Here is a 19,979-nt window from a genome sequence, read left to right on the forward strand (position 1 = left end):
GAAGTAATCCTTATACAAAATTACAACATACGTTTGTACTCAAAATATGCGTTTTAAACACATGCATCAGAAATACTGCCCATCCCTGTTTGTGATGAACTGGCATCTTGCCCTTGGTGCACCTGTGCTGACTGGGATTGGCTGCATGAGTAGTGGGCATTTTGTAGATGGATAGGTGAACACAACGGAAAAGGAGAGAGTTTAATATTGGTGGGATGGAATTTGATAATTCTAATTCAAATATTTCTTTATTGTGGGGAATAATCCAAATGAAGTATAGGAGGATATACGTTCTCCCCGGTTCCTATACCGCTGACCTCATCTAAAGAACTTGGGGTGAGATGATTCTGGAGTGCCTCAGTGTACACCGCCATCTAGCGGACAGCAACGAACGCTACTCCTCCCGGTTCCTGCTCGAAATCCACCCGCCAGGTTTTTTATGTCGCTTGTACTTTTCGTGTTTATAAACACTGAATCTGTGGACTGGCTACAGACGCTATGACGTCGTCGTGAAATCTCACGAAAACGTCGTCGCTCTACGGATTTTGGACTTTGGTGGCGAAACGGAAGTCTCGGGACAAGTAAAAAGCGTCGGCGTGTGGGAAACAAAATCACAGCTACATTTCCCTTTATTTTGTCATTAGGCCAGTGCCACATGTAAAGCACGTGTCGCCCAGTTCCGGGAACTGCTTGACTGTTAACTCCTTGCTGTATCCCTTCTTGGTAATTCGTTTAGCCGGATATTTAAATGTGTCTTGGCGAAAACCTGTTCTTGACATCACGATCTCTAGCCGTCGGGAATCTTGTTGTAAAAGCACATGCATCAGGATATTCAGCAAGTGAGCATCGCCTGAAGTTGCAGGGCAATACAAACAAACCAGCCTTGATCTATCTTAAGTTATTGATCTCGAACAGGTGCCATCGGATACCTTAAAAAAAGACCAATCGGTTTTATTAGACAATTTCCTTTTTATATTTCTACCACTGTCGCAGCTAATTAAAAGTATTAATAATAAAGAAAAACAGTTACGCTTTTGGAGGGATCCCCCTAAACACAATGCAGGGCTCCGTGACCCTCTGAGCCGGGCGCCAGATACTGTAACGTCCCAGCAGTAAGCGCCGGCTCCGGGCGCTCCGGCACGCGTGTTTGCGGCAGCCCGGCCCATGCGGCGGCTAGCTGTTCCCACCGAGACGGCTGCAGTTCCCGGTGTATTTTCGGAGTAGAAGATGGCCGATTTCGAGGAGAATACTGGAGCTCGGGCTCTGCTGGCCCTGAAGTCCGCCCCCCGCAGCCCCATGCCGGTCTCGGCTGCGATCATGCCGCCGGCCTTGGCGCGCCTGGAGGGCAGGGACCTGGAGTTTGCCATGCGCCACAAAGTGATCACCGTGGGCCGCAACTCGTCGCACGGCTCCGTAGACGTCAGCATGGGCCACTCGAGCTTCATCTCCAGGCGGCATTTCCAGATCACCTTCGAGGAGCCCCAGTTCTACCTGCGCTGCCTGGGCAAGAACGGCGTTTTCGTGGACGGCGTCTTCCAGCGGAGGGGGGCGCCTCCCCTGCAGCTGCCCAGGGAGTGAGTCTGAGACCGGGGGTCGGCGGGGCTGGGGGACTTCCATAAAGTTAAAAAAAGAAGAAAATGCCCCGTTTACAGTGGTATTCAGCCGCCCCAATTACCAATATCCACATAAAAACGTTAATATATCGCCAGCTTAAGGTGATTTCTGCGGTAACAGTGCAGTCTGTGTTTCGTACATCACGCACCGACCCGAGGGGATCGCGGTGCAGCATTTCGCTTCCTGGAAAGCGGTAGATCTGCTGTAACCGGCCTGCCCTTGGAGCTTGCAGATAATATAACGAGAAGTCAATGGACGGGAGCTGTGGCAGCTGGTAGAAATAACAATCACAAATATTACTTCTAATCCGAACTCGATCTGCAGACCAGCCCTACATAAAAACATAAAACTACTGTTTGAAACGGGAATCCAGCTGTGATCAGTGCAAGCAAACGTATGATTTAATCATACTCTAATAAACAACTATACTTTCACAGGCGCTTCAAAACACTTGACGAATGTCGAATGGCATGTATTTGTCACGTTTAAAGTATTTTAATATAACGTCAAATTAAACAAGAAAAATATACAGATTTAAAAAAAATAATTCTCCAAACAAATGTGTGTGAAATATTGTTCTATTGCTGAGCTGCGTGTCTGTAGCTGTAAAACTGAGCTAATATAAAGATGCCAAATGTGAACTGCATTAGTTTCAGTGTCTGTCTAGGTGAATGAACTGGTTTCCCATTTATTCAGTGTGACACTGAAAACGAAACCATTTAAACCGGTTTCAATCCCAATGTGTTGGCTAATCCTGTCAAGTTACCTTAGGATCTCACTGCCTGTTCAGTCTGTAGTTCTTAACAGATGTAAATATTATTTAAAATATTTACTTTTATTATGTTTTCAATCTTTGCATGTGAAGACAGTGAGCAATGAAAATAATTTCCTAAATGATATCCCTGTCCGAAATAGTAATTCTGCCAAAGATTATTCTTGTTTTGCTTTTATATTATACTAACATTGTTTGATTCTCATGTGCCACAGGGTTGAGTTTTTTTTTTTTATATTTGAGTTTTGAGTGATGAACCTGTAGGTAAATCTGAATGTACTGCGGTCTTTTTTGCTTGCAAAATGGATGGAAAAAATGAACTATTTCACATTTACCTGCACAAAAGGACTTAAAATGCACATTTCATCTCCCCGCTCCACGTGTTGAATTGGGGGGTGTCCCTGGGTGATTTTTAGCACAGTCTGAAGGTCAGTTCCTCAGCCCCTAAGCTATCTGCTTTTATCATTTTTCTGTGTACATTAAGGGGACAGGGTTATGGAAGCTGGTGTGTCTGCATGTTTACCAATGTTTTACTTCACTTCAGATCCCATGTACCTTACCGGTTTTACACAGGTGAGAACTGAAGTGTATGGTAAAGGTGAAAATCTGGTAAAGCAAATAACTTGGGCATAATCTGTCTTACGGGTGTAATGCTACATAAAATTCACAGTTCGGTAAAAGCCACACTTTTGAGTTCAGGACTCGGTGCAGTTCCGGTACAGCAGGGAAAACAGAATTTCTCGTTAAATAGTTTATTATTAGAACTGCAAACCCGATTGGGAACCGTTGTAATCCAAACTTAAGGCAATGGGTCTGTCAATGTGTCTGTATAACAAAACCTAAGCCGATCTGCACATTGTAAAAATAAATGTTAAATAGAAATAAAAAAATAAGACTGCATCGTTACAATCATAATGAACTATATCTCGTTTAGATCCTGTGTTCTCTGCTACAGTCTATAGTCCTATATCCGTCACGATAAATACCCAATATAGCCTTAGTAATTTTGTTTTTAGCCTGGTCTGTATTTCCTGGCAAAAGTTCGTTAAATGCCATGTCTGAGTTTGGTATAACAGCCAACAAACAATCTTGGTCTTAACTACTGTCTCCCCAGTGCTGGTGTCATTTTTTGGAAACCACAATGTTCCCAATCTACTGATTTTAGTAATGTGGGAGGATCTTCTAGCTCGCAGACTAACCAGCATTAGCTGTAACCTACAGCCACAATTAGCGTAATATTTTTTGGGTTGAACATCTGCTTGTGAATTTAGGTTCTATCCATGGAAATAAATGTATTAATTTGTGTCACTGTGCATTCCAAACCCAATGGCACACAATGAATACTTGCACCGTTACAGCCCTGATCTATTTGCAAGCAATAGATCTTTTCCCCACTCTTATGATAAACATCCTTAGTGTAATGAAGTTTTAATTACGAAACCCTGTATTTTTTTTGTGCCACAAACTGTTTGATCTGATTTTGGAGGTGTATGGTCTCAATTTATAATATTTCTAGAATTTTACAATTCTTTTTTTCCCTTTTCTTGATACAGTAATTAGGTGGGAGATGTTCAGGAGTTAAATATGGACTGAAGGTAGTCTGGTCTGTATTGTCCATGCAGCCACGGGAATAAACTCACAATTTAAGTAGAATTGCAAACGGCAAGAGTATATAAGTATTAAAATATAGTGTACTTTATTAGCGGGCATTGTTAGGGTTTTTGTGGGGTCTTCTTGAAAGTTAGTTCTGGGACCTTTGAAGGAAGGTCCTGGCTTCTTTCAGTTGGGATATTTTGTGCGGCAAGCAAATACGAAACCCAAACAGAAAGCCGTCTCCCCCGATGGTGCAAGGCCAGCGTGATCCTCTGTACGGGCCGCGTGCGAGGGCCTCGTGCAAACCTCTGCAGGGTGGCTTTTGGAAGGACTGGTTGAGGGGAAAGGCATCTGGGGTACAGGAGTTAAAGGTCATCATTTTCCGATGCCTTTTTTTCTTCTTCTTTTTTTCTCCAGCTTGCAGTGTTTTTGATTTAAAAAGTGAGGAGATGTCAGTGGTGGAGATAGAGGAGGCTTCGGGACACCAGCGAGTGTTTATTTTGGGTCAAATGGGCAGCATGGACCCCATGTGGCTGATTACAGGAGAGGTGGGTCAGGGGAACCACGTGAGCTTGTGGACTCTGACAGCCAAGGCTGGACTTCGTCCAGATCTTCCAGTATTTATGGCTGCGGTATTTCACAGGGCTGGTTAGTCGGCTGGCGCAGAGTACAGCGAGTGCGTTCCCGTAGATCTAGATTTAACCAGTTTGGCTGCACAACCTAAGCAAGAATGGGAGCAGGTCTGTGATTAGCAATGCTTAAAGTGCAGTCGTTTGGAAGCTGGGCTTGTATTTGTTGAATGGTGTTAAAGGATCCCATTTTAGCTCCTATGTCTTCCTGTAGCCGAGGTTTATATAGACTTCACTTCATTCAAGCCATGCGGATGGATATTTCCAGATTGTGGGTTGTGGTCACCTGACCATGGGGATAGATTTAGTGTGCAGTTTGTTGTTGCTGTGAGACCTTGAGCTCTAGTGTGGTGTTAGCCTTGTGCACCTGTCTCCACTTCCGCTCCTAAAGCTGGGCTTTTCCGCCTGGGTCCACATGCCAGCCGAGTCCAAACAAATGGTGCGTCTTCTTGTCACACGCGTTCAGCTTTTTGTGCGATTTTCAGGGTGGACTTCAGGTGAGAGAGAGAGAGAGAGAGTGTGTGATAGAAATTGAGAGAGAGAGCTCTCCTTGTTCTGATTTTGCCCATCGTGGGCTGAAACGTGTGGTTAACCCAGGAAAATGAAACCTTTTGACTTAAAACCGCTAAACAGCCAATGTTGCAGTCCAGACTTGCGTACCTACAAAAAATATCTTTATCTAATCAAAGCATGCAGGATATTATCGAGAAGAGTCACAGCGCACGACTTGGTGGCAACTCCAGTCTGTACCAGCAACTGAGGAGGATGGCTGTAAGGGCTCTGAGGGCAGATTAGGAGGCATTTGTTAAACGAATCTGTGAGCAGGTGACACATCATCTGTGGTCTAGTGACCCACGTCCTGCATACAGAGAAATAGAAGCATTACGTACGTCTGAATGTGTTCCTCAGATTCAACTTGCAGTCAGGGTGGGTGATGGAACAACCCTTACGGATGACACTGCAGTTGTGACTTGCTGGGCCGGCTACTTTGAACAGTTGTTTAAACCTGACCCTCCAGCTAAGACACTGGACATCTCTGGGTCCGCAGTTCTTGAGGTTGACTCTCTAATCAGTTGTGAACCACCCAGTCTCACTGCGATTGCATGGGTGCTGAATCAGTTGGGGGGAGGGAAGGCCGCAGGGATCCGTGGTATTCGGGGTGAACTTCTCCAGGCTGGTGGTAAGGCTGTCCTTCTGGCACTGCAGGCAATCATTGCTTCCATTTGGGAGACAGGCATCTTCCAAGTTGACTGGAAAATCAAACTTGTAGTCCCTATCTGGAAAGGGAAGGGTGATCCCCTGGATTGTGGAATGTACAGGGGGATGACACTGCTCCCAGTGCTGGGTAGGGTCCTTGCTAGGGTCATCCTTAACGGGATCCGTGATCATTTGCTTGCCTGTCAGCGGCTGGAGCAGTCTGGTTTTACGCCTGACAAGTCTACCATCGGCCGCATCCTGGCACTGAGGGTTCTCATTGAGTGCAAGCGTGAATATCGGTAGAGGTTCTTTGCAGCCTTTGTCGATTTTCATGAAGCGTTTGACTCAGTTGCATGGACTGGGTGTTGGGCAGGGTCATGGGGTCCAGTGGTTGTAGGGCATCTGTTGGTGAAGAAAGTTTTACTGATCTTGATTGCGGACAACACTGTGATTTTTGTGGAGTCAATGAAGGCTCTGATCGGGCCTCTTGAGAGACTGAGCGAGGATTCTGCGTGTTTGGGATTGCGAGTGTCCTGGATTAAAACCAAGATTCAGGCCTATAATAACTTAGGTGCAGCCATCAGCAGTGTGTCTGTCTGCGGGGAGAATGTCGACCTTGTCGAGAGATTTACCTACATCAGCAGCAACATTCATGTCTCTGGTGACTCTTCCTATGAAGTCAGCAGACAGATTGGGAGAGCGGGGGGGTCATGAGGTCGCTGGAAAGGGGTGCGGGGGGCTCCTGATATCTTTGCAAGAGGATGAAGGTCTAAGTCTTGGAGTCCTGGTGCTCCCTGTCTTGCTGTATGGCTGCGAGACATGGACGCTATTCAGTGACCTGAGATGAAGACTGGACTCCTTCAGTACTGTGTCTCTTCGGAGAATCCTTGGGTACCATTGGTTTGACTTTGTGTCCAATGAGTGGTTCCTAGAGGAGTCCCAAATGAGGCACATTACCTATATTGTGAGGTAGAGTCAGTTACGGCACTACGGCCATGTGACACGTTTCCCTGAGTGTGATCCGGCTCGCAGGATCCTCATTGTTGAGGACCTGAGAAGCTGGACCAGGCCAAGGGGACGCCCAGGCAACACCTGGCTGCGGCAGATGGATGGCCATTTCCGGAGGGTGGGACAGGACTGTGTGTCTTCCTGGGGGGTCGCCAGCCCGGATCTAGAAGAGTGTGCAGAGTAGCATTGACTGTAAAGATTATAAACCGTTACAGTATTGCGGTTCTTGTTAAAATGTTGTAAAACAATGTATTGCATGAATTTATGCATTCCCTTAGTGCCAAGTATTGATCTCAATCCCATCCCCCCTGGGGCATCTCGTTTATTCCTCTGTGAACGACAAATCTCATCAGCATTCACAGTAGGATCACATTTTAATTTCCGTTACAAATTTGGCTCCCAGCAATTATTAATCAAGATAAAACGATTGCTGTGTTCCATTTTGTTTCACAGTGATGCTCAGTTTTCGTCGTATTTATCCAGAGTGCCCCTTTCCAGTCAGTTATTTTTTTCTTGGTTGAATAATATTTAGAATTCAAGGAAATGCACTATTAAAAGTGGTAGGACAGTGTCTGCAAGTGTCTTTTTTAAAAGTTAATATAGCGCATGATATTTCATGTTAAATTATTGTGATCCCAGTATTGAACAAAATAATCTTGATTATGATTTTTGCCGTAATTGAACAGCCCTAATTACCAACTGCATAACTTGTTGCCGAAGACACCATGGGAACAGATAAATAATATTAGCAATATAATTGGTTTAGTGCAGCAGTTGTCTTTCCATGTAAATTCAACAGTAGCGTTTGTTAGTGTAATGCAGGGGTTCTCAAACTCAGTCCTCGGGACCCACTGCCCTGCTTGTTTTCCAGCTATCCCTGCCCTACACACTGCTGATTACCTGGATCAGGTGTGTTCAGTCAATCAGAAGCTGAAAGACAGCTGGGACTTGTGTGTGTGTGTGTGTGTGTGTGTGTGTGTGTGTGTGTGTGTGTGTGTGTGTGTGGGGGGGGGGGGGGGGGGGTCTAGCTTTGACAGCAATGGAGGAGTGGGCGCTCCACCCAGGCCTGCCTCCATCTTGGCTCCTTTTCCATCAATCCAAACATTAATTGTTAGAGATGTGCCAGTCCAGTGTTTGGGATCAGTATCTGCACTGATCCATACCCAATCAGATAGATCAGGCATCGGCCTTGTGTGACTGCTGAAAACTAAATAAGTATCGGATGTGGATCTCTCTGTTAAATCAGTTTGTACAATTAATTGCACGACAGCTCTTTTCTATGTTAGATGTATTTTTGCAGGATTCACGCTGAACACTAATGTGGCCGCTCAGTTTTTTTGCCACCCGGTGGGCGTGAGCACAGTGACCTCCACCTGCTGTGACATCATGCCCTTTGCAGTAGGAGGAGCATAAGACCATCAGATAAGAGGCTGACCATCTGGAAGTATTTTGCGTTTTTAATAACAGCTAGTAGCACAACGATTTTTGTAAAATCAAAGTTTTGAGAGGTGGAAGTAGTATTTAGTGGAAAATCTCGCTAAACAAAGTGCGCAGAAATGTGCAAGAAGGGATGATGTGATCTCATCACGAAGTAATGGAGTATTCTGTAATCACTAGGACTTTAGATGAGGGGTGAAACGTGTCCGGACACCAGCTTTTCCGTACTATGAGTGTTTACTTACCCGCTAATTTGGTAGGCAGATTACTAATGTGCCTAAAATATTATTGAGATGCGTATTGTGATGCCAAAAAGTCGGTTATCTGTGTAAATTTGGCATATACATCTCTTTGTATTATGACATGCAGTAGGGCTGCTCGACTATAGCAAAAATCATAATCATGATTATTTTGGTTAATATTGAGATCGCGAATATTTAACACAATTACTCCTTGGCTTTGGAAGCATGCATTTTTTTTAAGTTTTAAAAACCTTTTTAACATTGGATTTTCTTAAGCTTTAAATATAATCGAGAAACGCAATCAAAGTGGCTGTAATGGAGTCCACTGGATTTATAACACAAGACAAAATGGGAGCATCATTTTCTGTGTTATTTTGCTTTGATAATCATTGGAAGCCAATATCATAATTGAAATTAAAATTTGATTAATTGTCCAGCTCTACCATGCAGTGGTATATGTAGCATTTTTGGTGGAAATTCCTCAGCGAAATCAAACGTCACGCTTGTAGCCAGGCTTCTGTAATGTATAGATGTCCCCATCAAAATGCCTCCCAGTGCGTTTAAACGGTTCCCCTTTATCCTGCCCTGTCTCTCCCAGGTGTACATTTCGCTTCCCCAGCACGTCGATCAAGATTCAGTTCACGGCGCTGTACCACAAAGAGGCCTGCAAGGAGGAGGAGGCGCTGTCCCCTGTAAGGCCACTCTACCCCCAGATCTCGCCTCTGAAAATCAACATTCCCGACGCTGATTTCAGGAGCATGATGAGCCCCCTGCCCTCTCCGACAGGAACAATCAGGTGGGAGTTCTGGCTGGAACGAGCCCTTCACCACTGCGGGGAAAACAACCGTAATCATGAGTGACCCGCTAGCACCAAACTGACTTAACTTCCGCACGCAAGCAAATTCACCCCTGAGAGAAAACTGTTAACGAATTAAGTGTTAAGTTGGCTTGCTGAAAGCAATGGCTGACTTTTGTGGCTGGAATTGACTTAAATTACTTTGGGATGCACTCCTCAATTTAGCAATGAGGCAAATTAATGGTATAGGCTTTCGGATATCTGCTCCTCCCAACCCAATTGTCGTCAAAGTGCTGCTAGCAGCTTTTGTGTAATTTGTGCCTGTTTTACGATTCTGCCAATATTGGTACAGATCTGGAGCTGATGTCGTTTTGAGAAGTTCAGTCTTATCTCGCGGGGTAAGGAAGTCGTCACCTCTGTCCGGAAGCTGTGTCAGAGGAGCCTGACATGCATAACGTTAGCAGGCTCATAATTCTGTTTGGCTTGAAATCCAAGGTGGTAAAGACAGTTCAAATTACTGATCTATTTGAGCCTTAATAAAACTTGGTCTGAGAAGTGGACAAGTCAAGTAGTTAATTATTTCTGAAAATCCCACTGAGAAGATGCAACAGAGAGCTCACCTCTGGTTCATCTTGGAGGGTTATTCTGATACAAAGACCTCTGGCGCTTTTCTACTGCCACCAAGAACTGAGCTGTACCGTGAAGACGTGGTTTTCCATTGTAAAGTATGCAAGCCGTGCCCAGCCTCTACTCACACTGAAGCAGTGACACTAAACTGAACTGTATGCGTCATCAGCTGGTTGCGTGATTGGTTGAAATAATCAGTGATCTTTGTCGATATGCATGGGCTGTCTGCAGGAAAGGGTATTTTCTATGTATTAATTGTGATCAGTAGCATCGCACATTGTGGTACATTGATGCATTGCTGATAACTTCGGAACTTGAAAATTTCCAACCTCCTACTTGGGAAAAGTGTTTAGAACAGCTGAGTAGAATGGATTTGTAATACAAATGTACGCAACATAATGTTAATAATTCCACCAGCGTTGGATGCTAATGCATCACGGTCTTTCTCAGATGTGCTAGTGGAAATTAGTACATAGTAAATCATGAGGTATGCTGCATGAACAGTAAATAAACACCCCTTTGGTTTTACGTCAGTGTCGCTCTCCAGACCTGGCAATCCCTTTGCCAAGCCAACCCCAAAACCGAAGTGAGCTGGAACTGAGCTGTAACTAGTGTCTGTCCGCAGTACAGGTCGGATATGGCTTGGTTCCTGCATGCCAGTGGAAAAGTGCCGCTAGTGTTGTCCTCCAGACTGGCTCTGGAAATTTGTTGTCTGCTCCACTTAGGAAAATGGTTTTTCCTTTGGCCTGATGTGTTTTTATTGGCTGTTGTGATGCGTATCACCGTCATGCGGCAGCAGAACTGGAGATCTGTGTGTGCTGGTAAAACTATGGCCCATTCACTGGAGTGGTGCCCCCATTGGCCGGCCGGTGTGTGTGTTGGGGGGAGGCGGGTTGCAGCCGTATCGCCTGTTGTCTCGCCCATCCCCCTGCCTCTGCTTTACGGCTGCCTTTTGAAGAGGGGGGTACATTCAGGGTAGTAAATAGAGGGGTTAATTGCAGGCATCATTATCCAGCACACTTTGCATCTGCAGCCATTTTCATAGAGCTTTCTCTGTGTGGGGAAGTCGCTCTTGCCTTTCAGCGAGATCTGGCCCTCGTTGCTGTTCTGTTGCTTTGCCTCCCATGTGACCATGCGCACGTGTCTGTGTGTGCATGTTTCTCTGTATACACTTGCTATATATGGAGTGCCTTCATGTCATCCCCTTCTGATTGGTGGAAAGGGAGTTGTGGTTCACAGTGGCTGCTGGGGTGTGTTGTTTATAGTTCCCCCACCCCTCAGAGACACGCCCCCCCCCCCACCAGCCCTGACCTCAGTGAACGCTAGCAGCACACTTGCTGGCCCTTATCAATCAAGCCACTGTCCTTAGCTGCCTCCCCTACTGTCCTCTTAGATTCCTGCTGTTTTTCCGTCGTTCACCTGGGAGACGGACAGTGACTGCAGACCGTCCCTCTGAGTGGCCTGTTGGAGGGGTCACCCAGAAATCAGATGCCTTGTATCTGCCATTTGTGGTTTAAGAAAGGCATGTGACGTGCTGGCCTGCATAAAGATCCTCCCCAAACAGCAGGGCGCTTCTCCTTGACATGCTGTGTAATGTCAAGGCGCAAACATGAACTCCAGGGACGGAAATAAAGAGCAGAACGTGAAAACTGCCTGGCTGCATATTTAACCAGCGCTTTTGTTGTCTGGGAGCTAATGAGCCTTCACAGGCTCGGACAGGGTCTCTCCAGTGCACCGCGCACGCCTGCCCCTTTGTTTGTACACGTGCTCACTCCAGCCAACCTTTAAGCCGCACGGCGGAGCGGAGTGCAGCGCAGAGGACCACCTTACGTTATTTTAGGCAGCCCGGGCTCGTCGCTCACGTGGATCCACTTAGGACGCCAGCGTGGCGGAAACAGGCAGCTAAATCGTGCCAGTGAGTGCTTGGCTTGTGCCTGCCGTTTATGCCGGGGGAGGGGGTCCTGTCCAGACTAGTCACTACAACCTAGTCATTTGGTACATTAAGTATCTCTAGTTAAAAATCCAGAGCTATATGCATGCTGTGTTTTAGAGCCAGATTGATTTTAGTAAGCAGTGACTGGTTCACACGTGCATAGACACACACACACATGTTTATGGGGACTCTCCATTGTTCTATTGGCATAACCTGAATCCCAACAATGACCACCATAACCCCCCACCCAGCCATAACCTTAACCATGAGTAACCAAATAAAATACAAGACTTTTGGCTTTTTTTAATTTTTTGATTGTAGTCAAAGATTTTTTAGAAAACTGCAGGTGAGTGGACCCTAAAAATGTCCCGACAAGGTAAAAAATGACACACACACCCTACAAAACACATATACACCCAAAGAAAATAACAAATAACCTGTTGTGTGTCATTAGTGTTTTGTGAGTCTGCTGGTGGCATTGTTACAAAAGGGCCCGGTCCTCAGCGTATTAATTACATGGGTAGCAGTGGGGGCAAAAGGGCACAACCCTTATCTCTGCAGAGTTAAATGGGGTAAATGTGTGTGCAGTATGTTTATACGGATATGCTGTGCTGTTATGTAGCTGCCCCGTGGGAATATCAGTGTTTGAGGTAGTATTCTTTTACATGGTGACAGATAAGGCTAATATCTTGGATCTCCATTACGGCTGAGCTCGCCTCGCGCATAATAGCAGCGAATCTAACAGATGCCGATTCTGGCAGGTAGTCGCTGTTTGTAAGAGCAGCCGTTATTTAGCTCGCTCGCCGGAGCCGCTAGCGGCAGCGCCCGCGGGGAACGTGCTCTTCTCCCGGGGTGAAACCCAAGCCTGGCGTCACCGGCATCTCTGCTCTGACGACCACATGTTGTTTGGTATATTCAGCCCAGGCATCCCACAGCACCGGGCGTCTGGCTGATGCGGACGCGGGTGAAATATCAGAGCTGCCCACCACACCCTGAAGAGCTTTAAGGTGGGAGCGCTGTGAACCAATCGGAGTTCATTTATCCATAATACCTCACCGAAGTTCTTACATTTTTAATGTAGTTTATGTAGTTTGTTTTGAGACTTGTGAGAATTCCTAGTTAGATTTATGAAAAGATCTTTAGAAGAATTATGCCGACGGGATGAAAAATCCAGAAATTGATTATCCGAATGGAAAATAATTCTGTTGCCCAGCCGCAGTGGGTCCTTGCCGTTAATGTGTCGCATATAAAACACACACCACAGTTCTGGCGCCATCTACTGGCCAGTCGGTTGTTTTGTTTCCCAGCTGTTAAGGAATACATCTTCTCCTTCCAGTGTTCCCAATTCCTGTCCTGCGAGTCCTCGCGGGGCAGGGTCCTCGGGGTACCGGTCTGCGATGAACATCGCCTCTGACCTGCAGATGGCGGCAGAGTTTGCTGCCAAGGCTGTGTCTGAGGAGCAGGCGGACATGTGCGAAGGCGATGGCCCCAAGGTGACCCGCTGCATCCTCCCTTCATGTGGGGATTCCTCTCACTGGACAGAAATCAGCTGCTTAGTCTGACATCTGACATCATATATGCACATGAGAGTCAGTATAAGAGAAGCAAGACAAAAGCGAAAACGGCGCAGTAGTAGGTTGTTCATAAACACTTGGGGTATCCTGCATTAACTGGCAACAGTGATACAGGTTTTGGGTGGTGGTGGTGGGGGGGCAGTTTTGGAAGACAGGATGCATTAAATCAGCCCTGTACATAGCTACCAGGTTCAAGATTAGATTAATTTCATTGTCGTCATGCTGCTGTACAAGTACAATGCCAGTGAAATGCAGTTAGCATCTGACCAGAAGTGCAAGAATATTGTTATTTACAGAAGATGCAGTAATATTTTACAGTAAAGTGCAGGAGTATAGAGCACATACAAGAACCAGAAGTATATACAATGTCCGCCACGTAGGAAAATGCACAGGCATGTAAAGATGTACTAATATATGCAGGTGTATGGAAAACACTGGATTTCGGGTTGCTGGGCGGGGTCTCAGCATGCCTTTGTGTCTGCTGCAGGATGAGTCCAAGCCACCCTACTCGTACGCACAGCTCATAGTCCAGGCCATCTCCTCGGCTCAGGACAGACAGCTAACACTAAGCGGGATCTACGCCCATATCACCAAGCATTACCCTTACTACAGGACTGCCGACAAGGGCTGGCAGGTAGGCCCACCTTCAGGATGGTTACGCGTGGTTTCACTCTTGACCAGTAGGTGGTATAGTGATTAAGAAACCAGATTGACAAATTGAACAGCATTGTGTCATTGGCAATAGCCAAGACAACCGAATATTTAATATAATGAAGTTTTTTTTTTCCCTAGAAGTGCAAGTAGCCATAGAGCTGTCAGACTCATCAAAATGTAGATATTTGATCATGATAGCTGAATTCTGACCTCTCTCTTAGAGGAGCCTGTTAATTTAAAAGTTTACATTGTTTAAACTTCTGGCGTAGGTTTCCCAGTTGCCCCCCCAGTTACAAACAGAGGCTGAGAATTGCCCTCCATGTTTCTGACTGTTTACGTGAAGCCTGAGAAGTCCCCTTGAGTGTGCGGCTCCATAACCGCTGCCTTCCCTCGCTGGCAGAACTCCATTCGGCACAACCTGTCCCTCAACCGCTATTTCATCAAAGTGCCGCGGTCTCAGGAAGAGCCGGGCAAAGGCTCCTTCTGGAGGATCGACCTCACGTCCGAGGCCAAGCTGGTGGAGCAGGCCTTCCGCAAACGCCGCCAGAGGGGCGTGTCCTGCTTCCGCACCCCCTTTGGCCCCCTGTCGTCCAGGTACCAACGCTCGCCTAGTTCCAGCTGGTCCCCTCAGACCTCTTGTCATTCATATTTTATTTTTGCCCCATCACCGTTTGTAAGTTGTTTGGGTGGCACATAGTAATTGCCCTTCTTATTCAGAAGCTCTAGCTCATCTTACCCAAAGTCCTTTGCAGTTACGAACATATCTAACAGTGTGTTTGTGGGGCAGCCTGCAAGCGCACATGTAGTTTTGGGATTCCTGCAGTGACCCAAATTGATTTCATTTGTAATAATGAAACGAGTAGCTTGAACTGCACGTAAAAATTGCTGTCTGGAAAGACCAGGACTGTAATTAATGCTGCCCCCCTCCCCTCCGCTGGACTAGCTGGGTAAACCTCACCAGGCGGCCCTTTGCCTTCCAGGAGTGCCCCTGCCTCCCCCACCCACTCCGGCCTGCTGTCGCCCCACCCGAGCGGCATGCAGACCCCCGAGGCACTGTCCCGCGAGGGCTCCCCCAGCCCCCAAGACCACAACCACGGTCCCAAGCTGGCCGCCGTGCCTGAGTACCGCTACTCGCAGAGCGCCCCAGGTGAGCCCCCAGCATGCTGGGAAACCGCGTCCTCAGCTCTTGACGTCCACGGGGATAATGCATGTATTCAGTCCGTCTGGTGTAGCTCAGTGCTCTGCCGACATGTTTCTTGGCTACATGGGCTTGATAAATGCCTTTGGGTAAATGTTCCATGCACAGGCTCTCCCATCAGTGCCCAGCCGGTCATCATGGCCGTCCCGCCACAGCCCTCGGCCATAGTGGCCAAGCCCCTGGCCTACGTCCCCGCCTCACTCGTCGCCTCGCAGCAGTCTGTGGGCCATGCCATGCACATGGTGCAGCAGGCTCCCACGGTGACCATGGTCAGGGTGGTGACCACGTCGGCCGGCTCGTCCAATGGGTACCTCCTTGCAAGTGCCCCTGTGGCATCTGACCAGCAGGGGGCAGTAGAGCACTCTGAAGTGAGCAGAGGTATGTATACTCACTGTTTGTTGTTGGTGAAACATCCGCATCAAGAGTTTTCCTTGCCTCACTGTGCTGCTGTGTCTCGACCCTTGTCTCGGTAGGGGATGAGAAGCCTCCAGGGGGCTACACAGCGCTCCCTGCAGGCAGCGGTGTCATTCAGTCACTGGGGAGCCAGGCTGGTGGTGGCCTGCAAAGCGCCTTCCCGATGCAGCCGGTGTCCTTGGGTCAGCACCAGCTGCCGGTCCGAGCCGTGACCCAAAATGGCAAACGCGTGCTACCTGTTGCCAGTGTGACCAGCAATATCTACGGTACCTGCCCCCCCTCCCCTCCCGCCCCTCACACAAACACACACACAGGAAAGTGAGCTGGTTAATCAGGTGGTAATGTGATTTTTGAAAATTTTGACAAAGTCTTGTTGTTTTTATATAGAAAGTATCAGTTGTCAGTAGTCAGGCTACTGCTTTCAGTTGTCCTGAACTTAATCCTGTTCCTTTCCCCCCTCTGCCTGTTAGCTGTCACCAACCCACTTCAGATCCTGGCTGCCCAGGCCTCCACCTCCTCCCCGGTCACCTTGAACAGGCCGCCCAGCGTTGAAGCCAGAGAGCCGGAAACAGTGCCAGGCGAGCCCCAGGCCAAGAGGCCTAGAGCAGAAGATGATAAGATGGCTTCGGTGCCTCAGCCGGTCATTGTGGTGAACCAGGATGCCAGCAAATAAAAAAAAAAATAACAGGAGAGACAACACTCAGGATCCTTTAAATCTCTCCCCCTCCCCCCCTGTTCCATTCACCGAGGTGTCAAACCATTAAGGGGTGGGGAAAGACTCTCTTAATACAAACATAACTTCCTTAGCTAAAGATACCAGTGCTGATGCAGGTTTAATAGTTTCATAGGAAGATGTTTGAGCCGAAGGTTGTGGACTCATCATGCCTTAAAAACACACACACACACCCTGCTGTTCTCATCTGGCAATAAAAGCAGCCCTTTGGACCAAGAGAAAAGCATTTTTACCTGCAAGTTCTCTGAAACAACATTGGAGTAGGGGCTAGGGTGGGACCAAAGCCACACTGCGTTCAGACTCTGAAATGAAAGCATTAATTATAGAGACGGAGCCACCAAAGCAATGCAAGGACCTCTGTGACCACCGAGATGCACAAGCTGGTATTCTGTGTGAAACAGACTTTGATTTGTTACATTTTAATAGCAGAAAAGTATGTCCAGAGTGACCACTAGGCTTTGAGAGACTCCTAGGAGGTCTGCATGCCGCAGATCTTTTAGAAACAATCACCAAACGTAGAGCCACCTGCTTTAAATTGTCACCGTCTGGTGACTCTTGCTCGTCCTGCCCTGGAGTTCGCCGAATGAATGTCTTTTGGTTTTACCCTTTCTACGCAAGGCATATTCACTGTTACGCCTTTGTTTAGTTTTTGAAATGCAGGCGAAGGCAGGATTTTTTTTTAAGTGGTAGGCAAGAGGTATGGTTTGTAAAATAAGCTTATAAGAATCTTAAATGCAGGATTTCACACATCAGCGTGAGGGCACCTACGCAGAGGAGGGGGAGTTTGTGAAGGTTTGTTTTTTTTTTTAAACATGCCTTGCATATCATAGCCCCAAATCCAATGACACATTTAAATAATCACAGCGGTGTGTGATATGCATGTAGACATGTATGTCTGAAAAGGTTTCAAATGCAATACGTGCTTTGGATAAGTATGAATGTAATTTACTGGTATAAGTCTGAAAACTGCACCAGACGCTGTACTGACAGAACAGGAAATTTGGGAAAGTTCTCAATTTTTCTAATTTTATGGGGGGGGGGGGGGGGACTAATCAGGATTCATAAACTCATTTAATTTAGAAAAACTTCTGAGGAGTTTCGAGTGCCTTTAAGATTTCCGAGTGTATAATTTCTTCTTAATTCATGAACAAGCTTCTCATATAACTGAATGTCTGTTTACTCAGCAGTATTTTTAGGATGTTGCCTCACAATGCTCCCTGTCCACACAAACCGCTAAACACAGCATGTCCATTTGTGTCGAGTGATGAAAACATGCTTTGCTCTGGAACAGTGTTTTCCAACCCGGTCCTATGGGGCCCACAGACGGTCCACCTTTTCGATGCTTCGCAGCTCCTGGTAGAGCAAAAACGTGGATTGTCTTGTAGGTCCCCAAGGACCAGATTGGGCGGCCCTACTCTAGAATTGGCCAATCAGCGGTGTTGTATGTTCCATAATTCCATCTCTGCACTCTTTCCTGGTTCCAGGGGTCACACAGACCGATTCATTTCTGATTGTCATGATTTCAAAAGGAGGACGGCTCAGCGTGCAGCTGTGGTGGTAGCTTGTCCTACCCAAAATTGGTCGGCAGCATTTGTGTCTCTGAATTACCCACAGTCTCTGCGTGTCTGCGCATGTTTGATCGGCTTGGCTTCTCGTTCAGGGTGTCCCCTGGCTCTCGCCCTGTGCTTTTTGTTTGTTTGTTTATGCTCCAAGTCTGTTATGTTGAATGAATGGTTTCCACGGTGACACTGGTGCTGTCATAGAAATAATGATGATTGGGGGAAAATGAGTATATAGATGTAATGCTTTTTATTTTGGTAGCTTTCCTTAGTAAGTAGACATCAGGGGGCTCTATAGCTGAACACAATGATCTGAACCTGTTCGCTACCTACTGTGATGCTTTTATAACAAATAAAGCATCAGTAACGTGGGTATGCCCATTGAACTTGTGTCTGCAAAGAAGCATAAGAGTGACTGTGAAAATGCACGTTTGCACCCAGCTCTCGGCGTGGTTCCAGCTCCATTCGCCTCCGGTCCTCTTTGGCCTCTGCCTGTCTTTCCATCTTAGCAGCCTTTAAATACTGGTCAGGTTTTCACATGGAGTTTTCTTGTCTGTTTTACATTAAATTCATTGCTGTTCAGTAGAACCATAGCTGTGCTAATTTTTTTTAAAGATGTTATTCGTGATTTGTTTGTTTTCATAAAATGGCTGCCTACTTAATGATCTGGTGGGCTGGTTATTCCACTTAGGCAACCGACGACCAGCCAGTCCTTGTAATGCAACTACATCATTCCACGTCAAATACCGTTGGAGGGGATTGTTGTGTGCAGATCTGTGCTTTCCTGTCCTGTGTCATTTCGGTCTTCACTCCTGCAGGAACATTCATCTTCATAGTTGCTCACTGTTGTTTTGTTTGGCCAGGTTCTGTCACTAAAATTTGATTTAAGGCTCTTTCTGCATAGACCCCATTGTTTAACGCTTTGTGTCTGTGCTCAGAAGCATTGTGTAGTGAAATCCACTGGATTTCATTCTGCAAAAAGTATATAATCTCCAGTAGGCTTTTTAATATTTTTCACTTTAAAACCTTACAGTAGCACCTGATTCTGAGTGGGCGTCTAACCTACATGTAATATTAAACTACAAGATTACGAACGGTATCTACATGAGTTGGAGACATCCTCTGTATCAATGTTTCAGTTTTATTTAATATGGCTTTTGTATTGTTTTCCTGGATTATTCCAACCTGGAATCGTGGTAATTTTGTTTGGGATTATTGGGAAGTTTTGGAAACTTAATATATTATTCTGTTTTTTTTTTCTTTGTATATCAGGTAAGTAAAAGGTTGTAGCGTACATAAAAAAAAAAAAAAAGAATCCATAGTGTTTCATCAAAGTGTGTGACTGTATTAGGACTGTTTAGGTATAACTTGAATCTGAAATGTAATTAAATATCCATATTACTATAAATAGCTAATGGAAAATATGCAAAATTTCTTATGTTAAAAATTCACGTCTGAGACATGCAACATATTTAAAACTGGAATGCAGCTGTGCACCAGTTACATCACCATATGTTTTTAAGCGCTAGCTTTTAATAAATGTTCACAATCTTGCACCTTGAAACAGGCTCGATGGTTCCACAGTGGTTTTTGAATTGTGCAGAATCCCCTAAAATTTTCATTATGATTCATTTTGCAAACAGCGTTAATGCGTCCCAAAGTCTGCCCACCAGTTTGCTTACAGTCATAGGAAATGTGAGCCTCGCATATGCCACTGTGAACCCACAGGAGGAGGTAAGATTCGCGTTTGATAAAGGCGACAGTGAGGAACCTTTCTCCTTGTTCCTGTTGCTGTCAGGCCCCGTGCCACCGACAGTTGTGTTTTTATTGTGAATCTAAAAGGAAGTTTACTCTGTGTCAGCATGTGGATATGAAACAAAACCCAACTTCTGAAGTGCCTGAACAGGACAATGTCTTTATATCAAGGAAAAGTTAAACCAAAGCACTAACCCATACGTTTTAACTTCTTAATAAATGCACATTGCGAACGTAATAGTGG

The 19,979-nt window shown here is 46.1% G+C and overlaps 1 protein-coding gene across 1 annotated transcript; it reads left to right on the top strand.

Moving 5' to 3' along the window:
- The first annotated feature begins 514 nt into the window (after positions 1–514).
- On the top strand, positions 515–18,568 carry LOC125717650 (forkhead box protein K1-like). Its single transcript, XM_048990804.1, has 9 exons — positions 515–1,574; positions 9,091–9,288; positions 13,185–13,341; positions 13,910–14,056; positions 14,477–14,670; positions 15,057–15,223; positions 15,383–15,652; positions 15,748–15,954; positions 16,159–18,568. Exons 1-9 carry the CDS (start codon positions 1,228–1,230, stop codon positions 16,359–16,361), a joined length of 1,890 nt encoding a protein of 629 aa, XP_048846761.1. The 5' UTR covers positions 515–1,227; the 3' UTR covers positions 16,362–18,568.
- Positions 18,569–19,979: the final 1,411 nt, after the last annotated feature.

This window comes from Brienomyrus brachyistius, chromosome 22, assembly GCF_023856365.1.
Source record: "Brienomyrus brachyistius isolate T26 chromosome 22, BBRACH_0.4, whole genome shotgun sequence".
Classification (NCBI taxonomy): domain Eukaryota; kingdom Metazoa; phylum Chordata; class Actinopteri; order Osteoglossiformes; family Mormyridae; genus Brienomyrus; species Brienomyrus brachyistius.

What these genes read in the sequence shown, in the direction of transcription:
- LOC125717650 (XM_048990804.1), top strand. Translation starts at nt 1,228, where the DNA reads ATGGCCGATTTCGAGGAGAATACTGGAGCTCGGGCTCTGCTGGCCCTG. An exon ending in CCCCTGCAGCTGCCCAGGGA is followed by an intron (nt 1,575 to 9,090) that starts GTGAGTCTGAGA and finishes TGTCTCTCCCAG; the next exon opens with GTGTACATTTCGCTTCCCCA. An exon ending in TGTGACCAGCAATATCTACG is followed by an intron (nt 15,955 to 16,158) that starts GTACCTGCCCCC and finishes TCTGCCTGTTAG; the next exon opens with CTGTCACCAACCCACTTCAG.